This window comes from Lichenostomus cassidix, chromosome 15, assembly GCF_008360975.1.
Source record: "Lichenostomus cassidix isolate B80296 chromosome 15, HeHo_3.0, whole genome shotgun sequence".
NCBI lineage: Eukaryota > Metazoa > Chordata > Aves > Passeriformes > Meliphagidae > Lichenostomus > Lichenostomus cassidix.
Window position 1 is genome coordinate 10,006,137 of NC_139496.1, and position 19,864 is coordinate 10,026,000.

A 19,864-nucleotide genomic window follows, 5' to 3' on the forward strand; every position below is an offset into this window, starting at 1 on the left:
GGGCGCGGCCGATTTCCCGCGCAGACGCGGCGCGGGGCGGGGCGGGGCGGGGCCGGCGCAGGCGCGGCGGTGCAGCTGGCGGCCCCTGGCGGCGGCCCCGCGCATGCGCGGCGGCGGCCCGCTGTCAGTTCCGGCTGTTTGTCCGGGAAGTGGCTCCGGCCGGAGCCGCCGCCGCCCCCCCGCCCCCCGCCCGCTCCGCCGCCCGCGGCCGCGCCCCGGCCATGGCCCGGGACTACGACCATCTCTTCAAGCTGCTCATCATCGGCGACAGCGGTGAGCGCGGGCGGCGCGGCCCGGGGGCGCGGGTAGGCCGCTGGCGGGGTGGCCGCCCCTCGGGCCGTGAGGGGCCGGAGCGCGGCGGCGGGGCCGGGGCGGGCGGCGCGGGGGAGCCGGGGAGGGGCGGCCTCCTCCGCCCGGGGCTCCCGCGTGTTGTGCTGCCGGTGCCGCGGCGCGGGGCTGAGCCGGGACCCCCGAGCCGTGTGTGAATGGCGGGGCGCGTTCGCCTGGGCTCCGGGAGGTTTTATCTGATAAACCTGCGGAACTGGCTACCACAGGATATTATGGTAAATAGCTTGGCTGGGTTTGGGAAAAGGCAGATTAGACACGCAGAAGTCAGGACAGCACCGGCAGTGCTGCCGGCATCAACCTTGGCGAGCGCATGTTTTGACGGCGCCCACTGATCTGTTGCTGGATGAGGAGGGAATTCCCATCCCCTGTGACAGGCAGTTTAGGGATCGATGGGAAGGACTGGCTGCCCTAAGGACTATTGTTTGCAGGGTGGCAGCTAGTACGTATTAACAGTCATTATTATCTTAATTATCCCTTAAGACTTTTTCTGTGCTTCAGCCTGAAGTCTCAGTTCTACAGTTTGTAATTTTTTAAAAATAAATCCTGGAAGAGCTGGTAGCTTGGTGTATTTCTCGTCATAATATGGGAGGCAAATATCTAAAAACAGGAGATGAAGGCATAGTTTGAGTTTTTTGAAAATAGACCTGTAAATACTTCTGCAGCAGCCTCAGAAACTTCTGGAGGGCAGAGCGTGTGAACTGTGCCAGTGTCTGGTGCTTTGGTCTGGGTGCACAGAGCTGGGACTGAGAAGATTCCTGCCTTTGGTGCAGCTCGGTGTTGGTAGCTCTCCAGCAGCTTACAGTTGAATTTCCATAAACTGGAGAAGGATGCATCCACCCTCTTCTTTTAACAGAGGTGTGGTCCGTGGGGCGGCAGGTCCCGGCATGCAGCGAGGCACAGCTCTTGGATGAAAGTCTAATGTTGCACGATCTTGGCAGTTGTCACCTTCAGGAGCTTTAGCTTCATGTAAAAATGTTTCATTCTATACTAAACTGTGTGTGCATGAGGGGATCTAAGGAGGGAGACAGGACAACAACTTCAGAACAGCTTAAACCCCAGGCAGTTCTGGCAGTCTGTGGATTATTACAACCAAATGCTGCATTCTGAGTAGACCAGTAACTCTGCTGCTTGCTGATGAGTTCCAAAACTGTTCAGGCAAGATAAACAGGATGGTGAAAACTCTGAGGAAGACTTCTCCTCATTTCAAACAATTAAATACATTTTCTTAGCTCAGTCTTCTTCAGCAAAATCCCTGTAGTGTATCCAGTGAAAGGAGTGTTGTGAGAATTGTCAGGCTGCCTGTGGTTCTCTGTTGTAATTAAATCTCACTATGTAGTTTGAGTATTGATTTTTCTTTGGTTTTGTTTTTGCTAACCCCAACAGGAAGGCTTTGTCCCTGCTTTCACAAAACAGTTTACTTGCCTTGTTTATTGACATTAATTCCCTTTGATGGGAAGTGGACTGTTACTGGATAGGACAGTTCTGTCTCATCTGCTTTCCTCTGTATGCAAATCTGTCAAGAGGGTAGTAGGTTTGTGTGTTTTTAGAACAGGTCATCTTGAAAAGCTGCTGGTGATTTCAGCTGTGCCAGATATTTAAAAATAATACAGATGATCTGTGCTTTGCATCTGCTTCTTTAATTCACTCTACCATTCAGTAAGATGAGTCTTAGAAACTCATCTGACACTGAAATTTGCTTTTAAGTTTGATTGTATAAAATCAATAGGCCTTTTTATTGTTTTGTTTTGTTTCATTTTGCTGTCTTCAGCAAGCTGAGGGCCCTGCGAGCCTTCTCTTCAGATCTTCAAATAGCTCTGTGTGGGAAGTGTGGGGTCACCAAGAGTGTGGTTTCTCTCTTCATGAACAGTGTGGGTCAGAGGCAGTGTTTGTTTAGTGAGATCGTTGTCACTGGGAGCATGTAGAACTTCCTGAGTTCGGGAGGTTTCTTCTCTCTGGAAGCTGCCAGCGTGCTGGGAGCTGTGCAGCTTGTGCAGTGCAGGGCAGTGTGACAGAGCAGTGTCATGTGCAGCTCTGCAGCATCGCCCAGGGCTGGCTGATGCCTGGAGAAGGTGGTGTGGTCTGACAAGTCCGTGGGTTCTGGCACCTTCTTGCCTTTCACTAAGCTGAAGGCCAAGGCTGCTTGGTCAAGAAGCATAGCACTTGCTGCTGAAACATTCTTATTTCCTTATTTTTTCTGAGTTGACCAGTATTTTGCAGAGGTTTAACCCTTGCTAAATAACCAGTCCTCTGTCAAAGTTCAAAAACTGCTCTACTACCTATTTTGAGCTCAGAGGTATTGATTATATGCATGCTGTAACTTTATATTTTTTAGTTCCTTTCCTCCTATCTTCCTTACCTTGATAGTAATGAGAAATGAGCATGGCTTCTCCAGATGGCTGGTGATTTGAACTCTTTGCAAATGAGGCCTGGCTTACTGTAATCATGCAGATCTTTAGGTTGGTTTTTATGCTTTGTTGGTAGCTGTTGTCACATGCCAGCAGCTGAGAACTGCTGGAGTTCTGCACAGCCTTTGCATAGGTCTTCTATTAAGAATAACTTGAAAGTTATGTATCATCAAAATAATTACCTTGAATAACTTCTACCTGAAAAGATTTAATAGATAATTACCCTGGTGAAGTTGAATTTCCTATTCATGCCATAGCAGATTTATTTTGGGGAGAAAGGGCCATTAACAGCAGAGATGTTATGCAGAGATAACATGGAGGCATTTGGATACCCAGATTCCCTTGGGTGGGTGTGCAGGAATGAGTTTCTTACAGTTCTTGTCTGAAGCACTGTGAAAAATGCTTCCCTGCAACAGGGTGTGATCAGGGTGCCAACAATCAGTTATGGAAATCCTGGATGAAGTACTACTCAAAGCACTTAAAGAAATGTTTCATGGAACATTTTGGCAACAGGTGCAGCTTCAGAAAGGTGTGTGTCCTTCCTGTTAGATGTGGAACAAGGCTGTTTTGGATGGCAATACAGGATGATGATTCCCAATTCCACTGTTTGGTTTAAGCTCCTGTTAGACTGTGGCCATGCTAACGTGAGCTTTGTAGTACCAAGCCCTGGTCTGATTGTCAGAGCAGTCCAAATTCCACACAGAATGGGAGGTAGGCAGTGCTGTTACTGACGTTACACATGATGTGCAAGTGGAATTCAACAGAGTGCTGAATTCAGAGCAGTGTTCTGAGCATTAATTCACAGGACACGCTCAGCTTTGGCTCTTTCCCTAACAGATGTAAGCCTGCTGATTGTAGACTTGCTTTTAGTTATTACTCTTCTCTGACCTCTTGAACTGGCCACAGTTCAGAAGCTGCTCTTCGAGGGTTTGCTGAGGGCTGCAAAAGGAGGGGATAACCCACCTTCCCTGCAGTGCTGCCAGAAACATCCTGAGTCTTGGGGTGACTGTGCTTGGGCAAATCTCCAAGGAGTGTGCTGAGATGAACAGTCAGAGTGGATGGTGCCAAATGATCTGCAGATTTTTATGCAATGGATGGGCAACACACTGTTATGTTACCTGACCCCCAAGATGACTGTATTCAAAGATTTCCTGTGTTTGTTTGTCATAGGTGTGGGCAAGAGCAGTTTGCTGTTGCGTTTTGCAGATAATACCTTCTCAGGTGAGTGGTTTGTTTCAATAAATGAAATGCTCCAGGTTTGCTCCAGTGCTGCTGGTTGGCAGGGAATTCTTCTGTTTGCCCACCGGTAGCTGTACTGGGAATACATCATGCTTCTAACTTTGCATCTCTTGGTATAAACATGTACAGGCCATCCTGTGTGATCTTCACTTGCAGCTGAAAGTCCTTTGAGCATTGAAATACTAACATGGTTCCAGAAACAGCTGAGGTGGTTTAGGTGATGCTGGACTCTCTGCAGACTTCCTATTGGCTGTTTGGGATTTAGATTGATTGAGTATTGTGGTAAACCACTTAAATTTGTGATACAACCAAATTATTTGGAGGAAACTCATAGACTGTGTTCAAAATAAGTATTTGCACAAGCATTTAAAGCAAAGCTTTGTCTCAAAATTTTCTCAAGTAAAATGCTGTCGTAGTTACTGTCTATTTCTTAGTCTTGGTCAATGTGGTAGAAAAATAATACATTTATAACACTGAAATTGTAATTTTAAGGATGGTATGGGAGAAGTGGTTTCATGACTAGGAAAAGAAGCTGTTAGCTGCAGATAAAAATATGCAGATCAGCATGATATAAGGCATATTAAACAGTAAGCAGATATGGGGAACCTTGTTCTCCTGTCCAGCCTGAGAGCTGCTGCCAAGTAGTGTTCAAGAAGTGTGCTTTGGGACATCCAAAATAAACAAGACTTAGGTTCTCACTTGCCCACCCTTTCCCTCCAGGCAGCTACATTACCACCATTGGAGTGGATTTTAAAATCCGGACAGTTGAGATCAATGGAGAGAAGGTGAAACTACAGATCTGGGACACAGCTGGCCAAGAACGCTTCCGGACTATTACATCAACGTGAGTAATGCTGGGCTTTGTGCTGCATAGCTTTGGGTCTGGATATTGTAGTCCAGAGTTGGGGTTTAGATATTGAGGTGTTGCAGTTGATTAACTAATGGTAGCTGTGTGGTCTGTGCAGTGAAACTTCTCTATGCTGTTTCAGAACTGATCATAGTGGTGATATTCTGGCTAGGTTTGGAGCTGGGATTTCAGGGTACCTCACCATTCTGTGCATTTCCATGGTGGCTTTGTCTTATTCCTCTGCTGCTAGTTTCCAGATGGTAAAACTGGAGTTATTACACCACACATGGTAGAAAACTTGTCTCTGTACCTGTCCAGGTTCACTGATTGAATGCACTGCAGAAGCATGGAGTGCAAGCCCTCTGTCAGTGTTGTATAACTAATGAACAGCTTGGAGATGGAAGAATAGGATTTCTGATACTTGGTTTTCCTTTAGGACAAGTGCTTTAGCAGCTATCTTTGTGTGGAGTTCTGCTGAAGCAGACGCCCACATGATATTAACCTTTTCCTTGGTTGGAATTCAGATTTGAGCTCATTGTCCTTTTGAACAGCATGTGCAGAGCTTTTCCTGTTCCTGAAGAAACCACACCCAGAGCTGCGGTGGTGGGAACTAAGAATAAAATGTGTTTGTAAACTGATTGCGGTAAAGGTGGAACTGCTTAGTGGGGGAAGAGGGAAAAGTAATCTTGGAAATGGAACTTTTATTTCTTTGGGTACTAACCAAAATAATAATTCTTGGAAGACCCACGTGTTTCACTTGGTCTTTCATGAGTCACTTCTCCTTTGGCTCTTGCTTGAGAGGAGGATCATTTTCAGCAGATGAATTGATTAATTCACTCAGACATGAAAAGAATGAGATTGGTTACATCTGTGTTATGTCTGAAGAGCTAGCAATGGCAAAGTTGAACGTGACGTGTGCACCGCCCCTTTCCTCTGCACTCCTATACAGATATTATTGGGTTATATCCATTGTTTCTTAAGTGCTTAGCTTGAAAAAAACTTGGTTGCCTCTTGTAGGGTTCCTGTGTGTGACATCACTTCTTGTTTCAGCGCTGCAGGCAGCTTTGGGAAGGAAGTGGTGAGGGGGAGGCAGCCGTGCAGTGCTGCGGCCCCCATCAGCTGTGACAGGCTAGGCAGAGTGCCCCAATTAGTGCTGAGTCAGCAAAGGGCCTTCCTGTTTGCAGATTCCCTGACGTGACTCGGAGCTGGGTTATGAGTGTTGGGTCGTGGGGCTGATGCCAGCTGCTTCAGAAAGCCATGGTGTGTCCAGCACTGAGCAGGGAATACCAGCGAAGGAGGATTCCGTCTGTCAATGGGAATAGTTGCAGATCGGACTCTGTGTAGTGTTTTATGTAAATTCTTTTCTTGATTAACATTCAAAATAGATAAGCTGAAATGGTTTGAGGGTGTTTGTGCCATGACCTGTTGGAACTCTGCTATTAATTCCTTCTGCACAGCTTTTTCCCAAGTGAGGCATATTTTACTTTGGGGGGAGCAAAAGTTTTGGGGTTTTTGCCTTAGCTCTGGTAAAGAAGTTACAGAGTCCTGCATGGTCAGGGAAAAAGATTTGCATTTTGTGCAGTTCTAAGCAAAGAAGTTCATGTGTCCAAGTGCATTTGAAGCGTTGAGGAAAACACTTTGGGAATGCTGGTTACGTTGAGACAAGGGCTCCTCTTGTTAGGTTGGCTGGCTGTACCTGTCTAGTGTTCTTAATCATACCACCTATAAAACCAGGAGGTAACAAGAGTTGGATTTTAGAAATGGTTCTGCCTTTTTTTTTTTTCATTTATTGGCAAAGTAGTACTGTAACTGATTTATTTATCCCAAACGGAGTGACAAAATAAGTTACCTTCCTTGTTCTTACAAAAGGGCTTGTCTATCAAACCATGGGTGGAGTGTGAGTGCCCTGTCAACAAAATGCAGTAGTCTGCCTAGTCTGTGACTAGATTGAGGTTTAGAGAGAAGTTTAGAATATAAAAGGTGTTCCTTTTATATTACAGTATTACAGTAGGTCAGGGAGTCCCTTTACAGTGAAAGGCAGAGTTCAGATTTATGTTGAGCCAAGCCTGGCAAGCAAGCCTGAAATTAGAGCCCATCTGGTAATTACAGTAATAGGTTGGAAGTGCTGCTGTGTGGACTTAGAATTGCAAAATGGTAGAGGTGGTAGGAAGTTAATAGTGGAAAATTGGGAAACATTAAAAGGTTGTACTAGTTTTATTTTACTTGACTGTAGCTACAGTCCAAAGCTGAAAAACAAAATAAAACTGTTAAGGAACAGAAATCAAGTTGATCTGGAGTAATCTACAGAAGCTCAACAAAATGAAACTAGATCAGAATTTCAGACTAGGAAGTATAAAGGCAGCTGGTTTTATTGTCTCTTAAATGTGGAAATACTGGGATAGCTGGTGCCTTCTGGGAGGAGAGGCTGATCTGTGTGAATTTGGTTGCCATGGAATGTCATCCAAATTAAATTTGATTTAAATTCACCGGGGATTTAGCATGCCAGGACGCAGCTGTATTAGCAGGAATACTTAAAATGCATGAACAACCAGTCCCTGTACTTGATTTCCTCTTGTAGACAGGACGACTTTGTCCTGATTCAGGACTGTGGGTTTAGGATTTAAGCTTTACATAATAGTTGTCAGATGCCAGCTCAGGATGAATAGTGATAGAGGGACCTTCTGCCATGGTTTCCTGTGGGATGGCATGTTGGAGAAAGGGATAAAATTTTTGAGATGATAAAATTGCTGTGTCTTGTAAAGCAGATATGATCAAAAGACTGATGGTTAATAGATGTGCTTCCAGGAACGTGAAAGGAAGATGAGTATGAAACCAGAAGTTTCTGGAAATGGTTAGAATTCTAGATGAATGAAAAAAATGCTTTCATGGATACTCTTAACATGAATAACTGGTCTCATTTTTTTTCTGTATTTCACTGAGGTATTTTCACCAGCAGACACTGGCTTTGGGGGTTTGCAGGGGACATGGCAGAGCACCCCCACCACACAGAGGACAGTAGCTTCAGTCAGCCCGTGAATGGGAGGCTGAGACTGAGGACTTCAGGTCTCTTCTGCTCTCATTTCTGTGGTCTCCATCTTCTCTAAAATGTGGTTGGGAAGGAGATAAGACATTCTTTCCCTTGTGTCAAAGTCTCAACTACCTCTTGGTTGCCAAAAGCACAAAATTTACACCTACTCCTCCCTGAATGCCAAAAGCCCCATCTGTTCTCTACTCGCCAAAGCCCACAACTTGTTATAAAAGCAGTTCTGCACTGCATCATTCTGGAAGTTGAAGTATGGGATAGGATAAATCAGATTTTGTTTTCTAGTACTGTCCTGCATTTGGGCTTGGAGAAGGTTTGCTGTACTTGCTAAGCATAAATGTTATCTGGGATGCAGAGCTGTATCTAACAACTGATAGAAAATAGCATGACCAGCTTTTTGAGAAAAATGTGTATTATGGGGCTCTCCAACTTAAAGAGTTAGAGAAAAACAGGTAGTCATGGTCTTATCTCTCAGACTTATCTCTCTTGGTAATGACTGCCCATGGAGAAAATGACATTTTAGTGTAGACAAGGGGTTGGCAACCTTTCTAGAATGATGTGCCAGACAATCTTCCCTTCTAAAAATAGAAGCAGTGTCTGCTGGTATGAACTCAGCAGGAGTCAGGGGCTGCTGTCTTGCACAAAGGATGGTATTTCTGATGAGGTGCTTGGCAATATTTGTGGCTGGAGCTCCCAGCTCCTGCATGGTTTCCATTACCGGGGTGGTCTCTGCTGCAGGGTCCAGCCCACAGCCCTGATCCCAGGAGCAGAATCTGACAGTGCTGACGATGTGTCAGGAGTGGGATCAGTACGTGCAGCCTGCCTGTTTTCCACTCCCCGACATCATATGCTTTGCTTAGAAGCAAATCTAGGTGCGTGGGCAAGGTAGGAGCAGCAGGATGCTCCGTTGGGCCCTCTGGTTGGGATGACAGGGATGCCAGGCTGGGCTCCATGGTGTGCACAGCAGAACGAAGCAGCTCTGCGTAGGTGTAGCTGAACCACTGCGCTTCTCGACGGGCTGAGTGTTGTCTTGGCAAATGTGATGCTCAGTGTTAGGGAGGAAATGGTAGGTCAGCCTGAGGGCTGCTGAATTAAAAGACTATTAGGTGATACGGGAGAGCTGGAAGATAATTGGTTTATTGTTCAGTTGTGGAGAAATGCAGTGTGTTGGTAGGATCAGAGATCTTTCCCTTTGTGATGTTATCACACAAAACAGGATTCATCAAAACCAGTGTGCAGGCCATGTTAGTGTCAGGAGAGGATGGGTTATTTTTGCAACATGTGGATTCAGGCCATGGAGTACTTCTTCCTCTAAAGGATCTAAGTTATGAATTAAAGTTGAGTTGTAATGAGGTAAAGCACAAAGGCAGTGTTGTAGCAAGTTCTGAAGCTGTTAAAAGAACTGACTGTGAATGGACTAGGAGATTTGAAAGTGCAAGATCTCTTACGGGCTGAGAATAAGTAATTCTTACCTGAGTTGAATTCTTACCTGAGTTACCTTGCCAAGGAAAGTGAACGTAGAGCATAAATCACTGGTAAAACGTGGCATGGGAGAAGTATTTGAGTGTCTTCTGCAAGTGTCCATCCGAGTAGCAGGAGCAGACTGTTCTATTTCTGCAGTGTCATGGTGGAGTGCTGATACCCAGGGACTGTCACTATAGGAGAGGAAGGTGTGTGGCTCTGGGAGTGATCTGTGCCTCTCTGGAAGTCTGTCCGATGGTGTAGAAAGGCAGGTGGCTTCTCTTGTAGAAGGATGATGAGGCTGGAGGTGGGAAGAGACAGTGGCTTGCTCAGGAGCATCAGTAGCAAAGTGAGCTGAAGCTTTTGAGATACTCTGAAAGGTGTGTTTGGGTTAGATTCAAAGGCTTTGAAATTCAAAGGTGTGTTTGCTGAGTTGGACTCATCAAAGAGGAGCAGAATAGTCACGTCCCAGTGGACATCTCTAAAGTGCAGTGGAAGTACTGCAAGAGGTGCTTGTGGTAAGAGAGCAAGGTCTAGGAATGCTGTCACAATTCAAGGGAAAATCCTCAATTTTGTATGCTGGTTTCTTGAATTTGTTTTATTAAAAAAATTAATATTGATCAGAAGAAAGAGAATGAAAATAATATAGCTACACATAATATAAAAAATTGATTCTGGTGAAGACATCACTGTTAACTATTTCAACTACTTTTTTTTTTTTTGTCAAAGCTGCTTAATTTGCAATAGGGAACCTACCTTGTGATTGTGGCTGAAAACTGAGAAAGTAGAGCTTGCTGTTTTTTTACCATTCTCATGGTGCACATACTGTCTGTCTTTGATAGCTTCATGCAGGTGATAATGTTGGAACCTGAATTCAGATATTTTTCTTGCATATCAGATTTGCTCATCATCTTTTAAAGGTGCCAGTTTCCCAAGACTAATGGGAATAAACTGAAATTAAGCTTATTTTTAATGGCTAAAGGTAGCAGAGTGTATTGAATGCACATATGGAGTAGATCTGTTGAGTAGGAAGGTGTGATCAGAACACAGTCGCTCAACAAGACAGGAATTTTTGAGAGCTTGAGAGAACTGTGACTGAGGGTTGAGTATCTTTGGAGATCTGCTGAAATTTTAGTCTGTAAGTGATTGTTCACAGATAACAGAATAACTGCAAAAACTTGATGCAGCTTGTACAGCCCCAAGGTTCACATCACAGCCAGTTCTGAGGACGTGCTGGGGGTACTGCTACCTTTGGTCCTATAGTTGGAAGGCAGTGTTCATCTTTGAAGGTCTTGACAACTTGAACAAGGAAGATTATAGAGGTCTTTGGACTTTGAAACCTATTTGTGTAGACTGAATGAGCAGGGAGCTCTCTAGCTTTAGAGGGATAGCCTGGATCAAGCTGTTATAAAGCTGTTATAAAAAAGTTATACGACTCTCAATGGAAAGAAAATGGAGGCACTTGATTACCACAACTTGAGGATTTTTTGTGACTCTTGTAGCAGCTAAGTGCAAGAACAAGAGCTGGGAAGATGATGCCTTCAGTTAACATTTGCTGTCCTTTTGTGCCCTACAGGTATTACAGAGGAACTCATGGGGTCATTGTTGTCTATGACGTAACAAGCGCAGAATCATTTGTGAATGTAAAACGGTGGTTGCATGAAATTAATCAAAATTGTGATGATGTCTGCAGGATACTAGGTAGGTAATCAGGGAGCTACAGCATCTTACGTAGTGGGCTGTCCTGCTGAAGTACCAAACTGACTTTTCTTCTCTTTCTTTATTTTTAGTGGGGAATAAGAATGATGACCCAGACCGAAAAGTGGTAGAAACAGAAGATGCCTATAAATTTGCTGCGCAGATGGAGATCCAATTGTTTGAGACCAGCGCCAAAGAAAATATTAATGTGGAAGAGGTAATACAATATTCAGAAGAGAAGGGAAATAATGATTTGGGGGTAATGGTGTGGGAAGAAATAAAAATTCCGTTCTTCCCATTGAGGAATAAAGATAAAATGCTTTGTACAAGTTGCAGGTAGTCGGTAAAATGTCAAAAAGAGACATCCAACTGTGTTTGGAAGAGTTGGGGAAGTGAAATAAAGGACCCCATGCTGTATTTTCAGTAGCTTTACAATGCTGATGTATTAGGCAGGAAAGACTTGAGAATGCTTGTAGGAGGTAGGGCTGCCCAGGCTTCACTCTTGGCCTCAGCTGCCAAACTGCCCTGTTTTTATTTACTGGTTTGGAAAAGGGGATAGAAGTACTACTGATTTTGTTTGGGACTGGGTTGGGAAAAGGTACTGGATTTCCACTTGGGCCATAGTGGGATGGGAAGGTCTCTGAAGCATTATTGAAACATATAAAAAAGGGGAGTTGCTTCCAAAGAGCAGCACCAGTTCTGGGGTGGTCTGAGTGTGCTTTTTTCTCTTGCAGATGTTTAACTGCATTACAGAGCTTGTCCTGCGAGCAAAGAAAGAAAACTTAGCAAAGCAGCAACAGCAGCAACAGAACGATGTGGTGAAGCTAACGAAGAACAGTAAAAGGAAGAAGCGGTGCTGCTAATGCCCCTTCCCTGCAGAGACTCTGCTCTCAGACAGATCAGCCCCTCCAGCTAGACTCGGGCAATTCCACTGGGGCAGGCTTTGGGAGGACTTTCTCAGTTTTGTGCCGTTATTTAAAGATTATTTTTTCTCCATGTTTTCTATCAAGAGGCGCTGGCACCTTACCACTGCAGTGCCAAGAAGGTATCGGATGGAATCTTGCCCCCCTCTCCTCCCCTGCTCATTCCAGTGCGCCTTGTAGACAAGAAGGACGTTGCCTACCAAGTGGACTAATTAACCCAAGAGTTTGTATATAATGTATATTGCTTTAACCAGCCTCGCCTCCCTGTTGTTGCTTTGGCTTCTGCCTTCTTAATGTCAACCAATCATGGACTGCAGAGTTCATCTTTTTAAAGAAAAAGTTAAAAAGTTCTTAATTCGAGTTGGCCCCAGGCTGGCAGCGACTGCTTCCCGGGGCCTCCAGCTGCATTTCTGTTGGGCTCCAGGCTGGCAACTGGTTCCCCTGGGGCCCTTGGCTTCTCCGGGAGTCCCAGGCTTTTGCTGGGACTCAGGTTGTGTTTTTCTAGGTACCAGGATTGCAGGTGTCGCTGCTGGAGCCTGGGGTTTCAGTTCACCAGCCCCTGGGCTGGCAGCTGGTGCTGCTGCTGGGGCCTGGAATTTCAGTTTGCCATGATCCAGATTTGTGGCTGGATCCGTGGGTTTCACCTCCTTGTGCTGCAGCCCAGCTGTACCTGTGCTCTCCTGTAGTTTGTATCAAGATACTGGAAAACAAACTGACCTGCAGAAGTGGGATTTGTTTGGATAAAACCTTTTTTTTTTTTTTTTTTAAGCAAAGTTTAACTACTTTGACCTCTGCTTCTGGTTCTGCCAGTGTTCTAAGTGAGGGTCCATTTCTTTTGAGAAGAACAAAAATCACGTGATTCTGCCAAAACCCCCAAACTTCTCCTTGTTGCCCTGTCCACAAATAGGCAATCTGAACTTGAATGTGAATTTTGGTGGCAAAGCTTTTGTTTTTGAGGGAGAAAAGGCATGAAAAAACATCCAGCTTTTCTGACTGATGTCTGAATATGAAAGCTGCAGGATCATTCCCAGGATTCTTCTGTTAGGAAAGAGGACTGCTGTTTAATGCAATGAAATGGAAAGCTTGCTTGCTTGGGTTATGTGGTGGTGGAGGATCACACTTGGAAACAAACTGGGCATGCTGTGCTCAGCAACATTTTCCTGGCCCTTGTCAGCCTTTCTGGGAAACCAAGGGCTCACTTCCTCAGCCTGAATAGATGTAGTTAAAGGTGGAGAGTGTATGTGTGTGTAACTAAAATATCAAATGTCTGGGCTGAAAGGACATGCTCAGCACCTGAATTATTGCCTAAATAATATTAAAAAAGTAATTTTTCCTTAAAATGACTAAAAGGCATGGAGGGTATGCCTTTTAAAGCCTTGAAGGTGGACGTACTCCATGTGCCAGAAAGTGGCCCTATGGAATTGCTGGCCTTAGTTTGGTAGGATGTGATTCACCCATGTCCACGAGCTTGGAATCAGCCCACTTCTCTCCCTTCCTCACTCTTCCCCCAGGAGAGGCTAAATTTTAGTCACTTATTTTGCCTGTATTTTTTTAGATTTTTCGGGTTGTGATAAGAACCCTGATCATACAATCACATCACAGTCAATCACTTTAAAGACTTTTTACAAAGTGCAAACAATGAATGTGTAACACATGTTTTTTTTAATCGGTTCAGGTGCTGGGGATATGTATCCAGCTGCCTTCACCCATCTCTTTTCTTCACATATCTTGCATTGGTAACCCAAGAATTCGAGTGAGCTGGGATGATGGTGCTGGAGTGAGCTCTGATAATTGTAAGACTTGAGTGGCTGTGGAAAGTGGTGGCTTAGGTCACACCAGTCCATCCTGTCTGCTCTCCAGTGTGGAATGTGGTGTGTGCTGGGAGGAGCTGGGCCAGTCCCTGGAGCTCTCCTGAGGGAGTGGAGCTGTCCTGTGGTGGTTACCCCCTGCAGATTAAAGGGCCCAGCTGTGCTACTTTGGGACTCCTGTTGGTAGAGTGTGTGCAGATCTAGGAGGGAGTAACTTCATATAGGCAGAAGTAAAGAACATGTCTGAATTTACTGGAAATGATGCAATAAAATGAGGAAATGGTGCACCCAAGCCTGGAGTGTTCTCTTATATGGAAAAATTGGTCCTCTTTGAGTCCAGGTCTTTGTGGCTGTGGTTGGAACCCTACCAATCCAGGTCCAGCTTCCTGGCTTAAAGTGGGAATTTCTTTTTTTTTTTTCCCCCAGAGCTGGCTGTAGAGGAGCAGTTACCTCTGCTCTTGCCATCACTGTTCAATTGGAAGGGGTGGGGACTGTGTCTCTAGTGGTGCTGATGTGAAGTTTCCTAAATGTTGAGCAATGGAATGTCTAACTGGTTTGCTAGGATTATTTCTGTAATGAAAGTTTCTAATTATGCTTTTTAAATAATTTTAAAAAACTAAAAATAAAGGTTACAAGCTGCCAAATCTTTTTTGAGGCTCTATTTCCTGTGCAGTCCAGCACCTGGAGGTGGAGGGTGGCAAGCCAGGGGTGAGCTCTGCTGCTGTGTGTAAAGGGTTATTTCCTGAGAGGGGATATTAAAAAAAAACATAATTAATGCTTTCAAATGTTTAGTTGCTGTTTTAGTTTGAGTGAAAGAGCAAGCTGGAACTGGTAACTTATTTCTGTCAAGTGAGATGCCTGTGATTGTGCTGTAATCTTTTGTCTTCCTGCTCAACAAAAAGTGTTGAGTGAGTTTGAAAACTTCTCCAAGGCAGCAGGGGTCAGTCCCTGAGGTGACTAAAAAGCATCTGGAGTCTCTTCTCACTTTCCCAGGAAATTAATGTGTATTTAATGAATCCATGCAGGAACTGCAGCCGTGGCTGTGCCCTCACCATCCCCTTGCCCTGCTGCCCTCACAGGCTGCTCCTGGGGAGGTGTGATGGAAACGTGCTCAGGGAAGGTGCCTTTGCTCTGTCTGCTCCCTTCTGGTAGGAGTAGGTAGAGAGGACTCCTGGGGACGTGCGGATGGTCTGAGCTGCGCTGGTGCCAGCTGGAGCTGTGTCACTGTCTGTGTTTTGTGTCTAAACTCGTTCCAGTTTGACTCTGCCTCCATACAATGGCCGGTAAAGGACACAAATGGCTGGAAGGTAGGATGATTTACCAGCTCACCTTTCTGTTTTCCTGTGCAGCAAGAGATACAAATATTTCAAACGTTTTTTCTTTTCTGAACACATGCATGAGGGCTTTACGTGACTGGATTTCATGGGATGATGCAGCACTAAAGGTGCTGTTGGATGTTAAATGACAGTTCAAAAAATAAGCTTGTTTTGCATCTGGGCACAGTAAACTGGTGAGAACTGAGACAGTATCATATAAATGATCTGTTTTATTCTGAAGAGAACTATTTACAAAAGAAGTAGAGCATTGTTTTTACTAAAAATATGCCTTTATAGATTTTTATAATATGTATCTTATAAAAACCATACATTTATTTACATGACTGCTACATACAAAAATTACAGCACTGTGGTATATGTACATATCTATAGGTACATTCTTTCTGCATGTCCCTGCTGTGTGCTTTTTCCCTCAATCCAAGGGAATCATTGCTGCAGCACCCAGACACTTCCTTTCTTGGCTTTTTGGTTCAAACAATCTTGCTTTTTATAGCTGAGTGGGGAGTAGAGAGTTTGCCTGATGGAGAGGCATATCTGGAATTTACCATTCTAAGTAGGACAAGTGCATGTGGCCCTGCCTGCAGCCTCACTTCCTGCTCTCTGTGCAAAATGACTCTGTTGTCATTAACTGATCTACTGTTCATCTCCACGGCAAGTTGCTGATCTAAGTTTGTACGAAGATAAAGTGCTAGTGACTTGCCTTTCATTTATGTTTGTTCCTTGTTTACAGTTGCTTCCCTTGCAGAGTTTAGGAAGGGGAGACATCCCTTTTCCCTCAGGCTGGCATAACAAACATTTGCCCAAACAGTCACCTGTTAACTCAGCTGTGGGAAAGTCCTTTATAACCCTAATCTCAGCAGGCATCTCTTCTCTGTGCAATATTTGAACAGTGACTGTGCAGCACTACTGTTTTATTTACCATTATCTCAAAAGCAAGGCTGAGGGTTGTGTTTAGAGCTGCTGATCCCACTCCTTAAATCTCCTTTGGGATCCTGAGCTGGATTAATGTGCTTCCTCCATCTCATTCCCTGGAGCCGATGCTTCCTTTACACCATGTGTGTCCTGGAAGAGTCAAGTACCACAAGTGAAGTGTCTTCTAACCAGCACTGCAAGGCTGATCCCAGGCTCCTGGCCATGACAGGACAGAGGTGAGTGTTTTAATGACAGCACAGGGTGAAGTAGTCGGGACCTTGTTAGAACACAACGTGACAAATGAGTGTGAAGGACTGCACGGGTGAGGTTTCTGAAGACAGAACAAGAAAACCTAGCTGCTATGTTAAGGCAGTTTCTGTTCCTGTGAAGTAGCAGCTCAGCACAAGGAGGTCTCCTTTGGTGTGTTGTCCAGTTCATTACACCCAGTTCTCTTGTATCTCTGGGTTTAGTAGTGCAACTAAGTCTTTAGGGTTCAGGGGCTTGTTTGAAGAAACCATACCTAACTGGCACCTTAGAACATACAGACTTTCCTCTTGCAATCTCTTCCATCACTCTTGTTAAATAAATAAAATTGCAATGGGATTAAGGATTCTCCTTAAATGAAGAGATGTGCTGTGCCTACTGCCTACTGTAGTTGCAGTTGCAACCTACTGTCTGCAACTTGAATGAGTCACTTTCCTCAGCAAACACGTAGCAGAAGGCACCTTTCTTCATCTCATTACTGCATCTTCATGGGATAACTTAAGGCCTATGCCTTAGGATTGCATCCATCCATCCATCCATCCATCCATTCATCCTCACTTGGGTAGTCCCATACAGCTGCTGGGCATGTGGCTTCAATAGAGCTGGTGGGGCCTGGAAATGACAACTGACAGCAGCAAAGAGGTCCCTGAGGACCGAGATGTTCCTGTGGCTCTCCTGTGACAGAGCATAATTTTCACTGTTCACAGGTGTCACTGGCATCCATGAGCCCACGCCTCCTTTTGCAGGAATCAAAGGTCAGGTAAATGCATGTGGGTGTAACTGAGTCCTGGCAGCAGGAGGTGCTGAGCATGTGCCTCATGTCCCTACTCTATCCAGAGCCACCATACAGGTAGGACTAATGGACAAGGACTTGCCATCCTGAGAGCACGTGATACTGCACTATGTCCTTTCCCCTTGCTTGCACAAGTGAGTACACGCAGATACTCAGCTGCTGAGTACTGCCTAGAGAGGAGAGGCCAAGGTTCAGTTTCCTTCCCTGCCTGTGAGGCTCTTGATTCCTTCCCCCATAAGCATCAAGCTGTATTAATGGGACTTTGCCCAAGTACTTCCTGAGCCTGCAGGCTCTGCAATCCAGGTTTCATTGCCTTCATGTAGATGGGTTTTACCACTCAACTCTTTACCATCATTGCCAATCCCAGAGCACTCTGCTCCTTGCAACCCAGAGCTGCCTTAGTGTAAGATGATTTCATACCAGTGTGGTTGTTTCATGCTAACAAGGAAAGATGGGAATGCTCAAATCTTCATAGGCAGAAAGGATATTTGTACTGAGGTATTATGGATGTTCTATCCCACAGGTAAGCTGAATAATAATAAAAGCTGAGCTACCAGCCCCTTACCTGCTGCTTAGAAGGTGTTTGATACCTATTCTAGCAGAAAGCTTGTTCCTGCAAGTAGTGAGCAGAGATAGCAGCTCCCTGTGGGATGGTGTTTTAGCACCAAAGTTGCTGAGCAGGGCAGAGCTAAAGGTGTACCCAGCTCTGTCTGCTATGGGACAGTGTAGGTGGTGGCCTCTTTAAAGCAGCAGGAAACTGGGGCCCATGGGTATTGTGAGGTGGGAGAATGTGTGAAGAATGCCTGACAGCAGCAGGACATCTCTGAACTGAGCCTGGTGCTCCTCACTGGCTTATGATGGCAGACTGATAAAGAGAAGAGCTGTAAAGTGCCCATCCAGTGCAGAGGGAAGATCCCTGCTTGAGTATTGCAGGATTTCCAGCACTGCTGTGTGCATACACCAAAAAAGCCACGTTCCTGCTTGTTGATCAAGTTGTGCAAAGCAGGCTCTGATCATCTTTGATCAAAAGGAGCCTTGGCTACCTGCTTGCCGAAGGGCTAAGTAGTAAGTGACCCACAGGCAGGGACAAATACTCCTTTCTGTCAGGCCATAGCCAATGCTACTGCATAGGGCAGAGAAACCTGCAGGCTTTCCAGAGCTTTGTAGACACCCTGATGGCCTTTGGCTTCAGTGAAGGCAGATGCCAGTGTGCTGAGGATTGAGTCTGCCAACCCACTGTCAAAGACTGACTGACATCACTGTGAGTAGGCTTTCAGTGAATTATTAGTTAGGCTTTTGGGGGCTTATCCAGTTAAAGTGATGGATCTTACTCTGTTTGGGAGATGTGTATGGCTTTGGGGAGAGGTGTGTGACTTGCTGAAGCTCCTCAACTACCTTTGGCCATTGGAGGGACATCAGGTGCCCCAGGACTGAACATGCACAACTTTTATCCAGCCTGTAATCTGTTGTAGATGGTCAGTCTCCTGGGGAGAAATCTGTGTAGCTACAGCTTGCAACTTGTACCTCCATGACAGGAGGGAGCTGGAGAAGACAGTGACACCAGCTACCTGTCCCCTGCCCTGAGCTGTGAAGAGGCTGGATCCCAGCAAGGGTGAACAGCCACGCAGAGCTCCAGGGCAGATGATGACCAGGCAGGATCTGCAGCAAGGGCTCAACTTCCACCATGGAGAAAGCTACATTTGTCAAAACATGGCAATGCTGGGGCCAGAGTGACTCCAGTCTCAGTGGGATAGATGAAGGATGTCACAGCTGCCAGGGTGGTACAAATGACTCCCCTCTGTCCTCTTGCATTCAGCCCTCTTCTTCCCCCTGTGCTCGCTGTGACAGCAGCTCTCAATCCCCTGCGTCGCTCTGTCTTGGGGCTGCTTCTTTCCTTCTCCAGCATGAGAATGCTTTTAGGCCAATCAGAGTATTCTTCACAGCAGAAACTGGACTGTGTCAAAGCGCCTAAAATATACCCTGAAGTTTATCACTTCACTTAGAGAATAAGAAAAGTTTCTTTCTGTTAGAATCACATTGTCAATTTGCAAATCTCCAATTCATGTAAACATTTGGTTCAGACCAGGTGCGGTGTAAATAGTGCAGAGTCTCAAGGGTTAACTCCTTTGCCCCTTCTTTTTTACTCAGTGGATCAGACTTGGGTCCATCAGCAAGCTGGGCAGCTGCCCCACTCCCCATCTTGAAGCAGGAATTGCTGGAGAGTTTTCTCTTTTTCAGATTAATTTTTCTTGAAAAAGGAAAAGAGACGGTTTCCTTCAGCCCCAACGGGCTCGTCCCCCTGCTGCTCCGGCCTGAACGCGGGGGAGGGCCTGGCACTCCGCTTGGCGCCAGAGCCACTGGAGAAGGAATAAGCAAGCTGGCTCCATTCCTTCGGGTGTTTGTCCATCAGCTGCTGGTCAATGACCCTGTGCATGTCATCCTGCAGCAGAGGGAGAGGACAGGGGTGTTAGTGGCAGCTGATGCTCAATGGGAGCTCGCGCAGGGGGCAGCTGAAATGGGTATGAAACGTGCAGTGATGAGATGGAGCAGGGATGACGGGAGTGGGGACAGGTCTGTGTCCCCACCCGACTGCAGGCTCAGCTGTGCTTGCTGCCATGAGGCTTTTCAGGGAGCGAGGAAGATCGATCACACAATTCTGAGGGATAAATTGGTCAGGTGGTCTCGCACAGGAGCACTGTGCCTGCTTGGGACTGTGCCACCCCTAAACTATGTTTCTCTGCTGTCTCCAGCTGGCAGATGTCCCCTTTTGGGGAGAAATAAATAAT

The 19,864-nt window shown here is 45.6% G+C and overlaps 2 protein-coding genes across 6 annotated transcripts in view; one reads left to right on the forward strand and one right to left on the reverse strand.

Annotated features, from left to right (window-relative positions):
- Window positions 1-158: 158 nt before the first annotated feature.
- Window positions 159-14,416, forward strand: RAB35 (RAB35, member RAS oncogene family). The gene is made up of 6 exons (XM_085076102.1): window positions 159-273; window positions 3,924-3,974; window positions 4,713-4,836; window positions 10,920-11,044; window positions 11,134-11,258; window positions 11,776-14,416. Exons 1-6 carry the CDS (start codon window positions 222-224, stop codon window positions 11,902-11,904), a joined length of 606 nt encoding a protein of 201 aa, XP_084932228.1. The 5' UTR covers window positions 159-221; the 3' UTR covers window positions 11,905-14,416.
- BICDL1 (BICD family like cargo adaptor 1) overlaps window positions 14,176-19,864 on the reverse strand; it is a 66,096-nt gene continuing 60,407 nt past the window's right edge. For 4 of the 5 annotated variants that reach the window (XM_085076101.1, XM_085076098.1, XM_085076097.1 and 1 more), the window contains one exon: window positions 14,176-19,518. In XM_085076101.1, coding sequence (XP_084932227.1) covers window positions 19,318-19,518 — 201 coding nt within the window. In that variant the 3' untranslated portion in view covers window positions 14,176-19,317. The remainder of the gene's footprint in view (window positions 19,519-19,864) is intronic. The other variant, XR_014855357.1, reaches the window with a different exon arrangement.

Excerpts from the sequence above, each read along its gene's own strand:
- RAB35 (XM_085076102.1), top strand. The coding sequence starts at position 222 with ATGGCCCGGGACTACGACCATCTCTTCAAGCTGCTCATCATCGGCGAC. Across the intron at positions 11,045-11,133 it reads TGATGTCTGCAGGATACTAG|TGGGGAATAAGAATGATGAC; the intron begins GTAGGTAATCAG and ends CTTTATTTTTAG. Across the intron at positions 11,259-11,775 it reads AAAATATTAATGTGGAAGAG|ATGTTTAACTGCATTACAGA; the intron begins GTAATACAATAT and ends TTTCTCTTGCAG.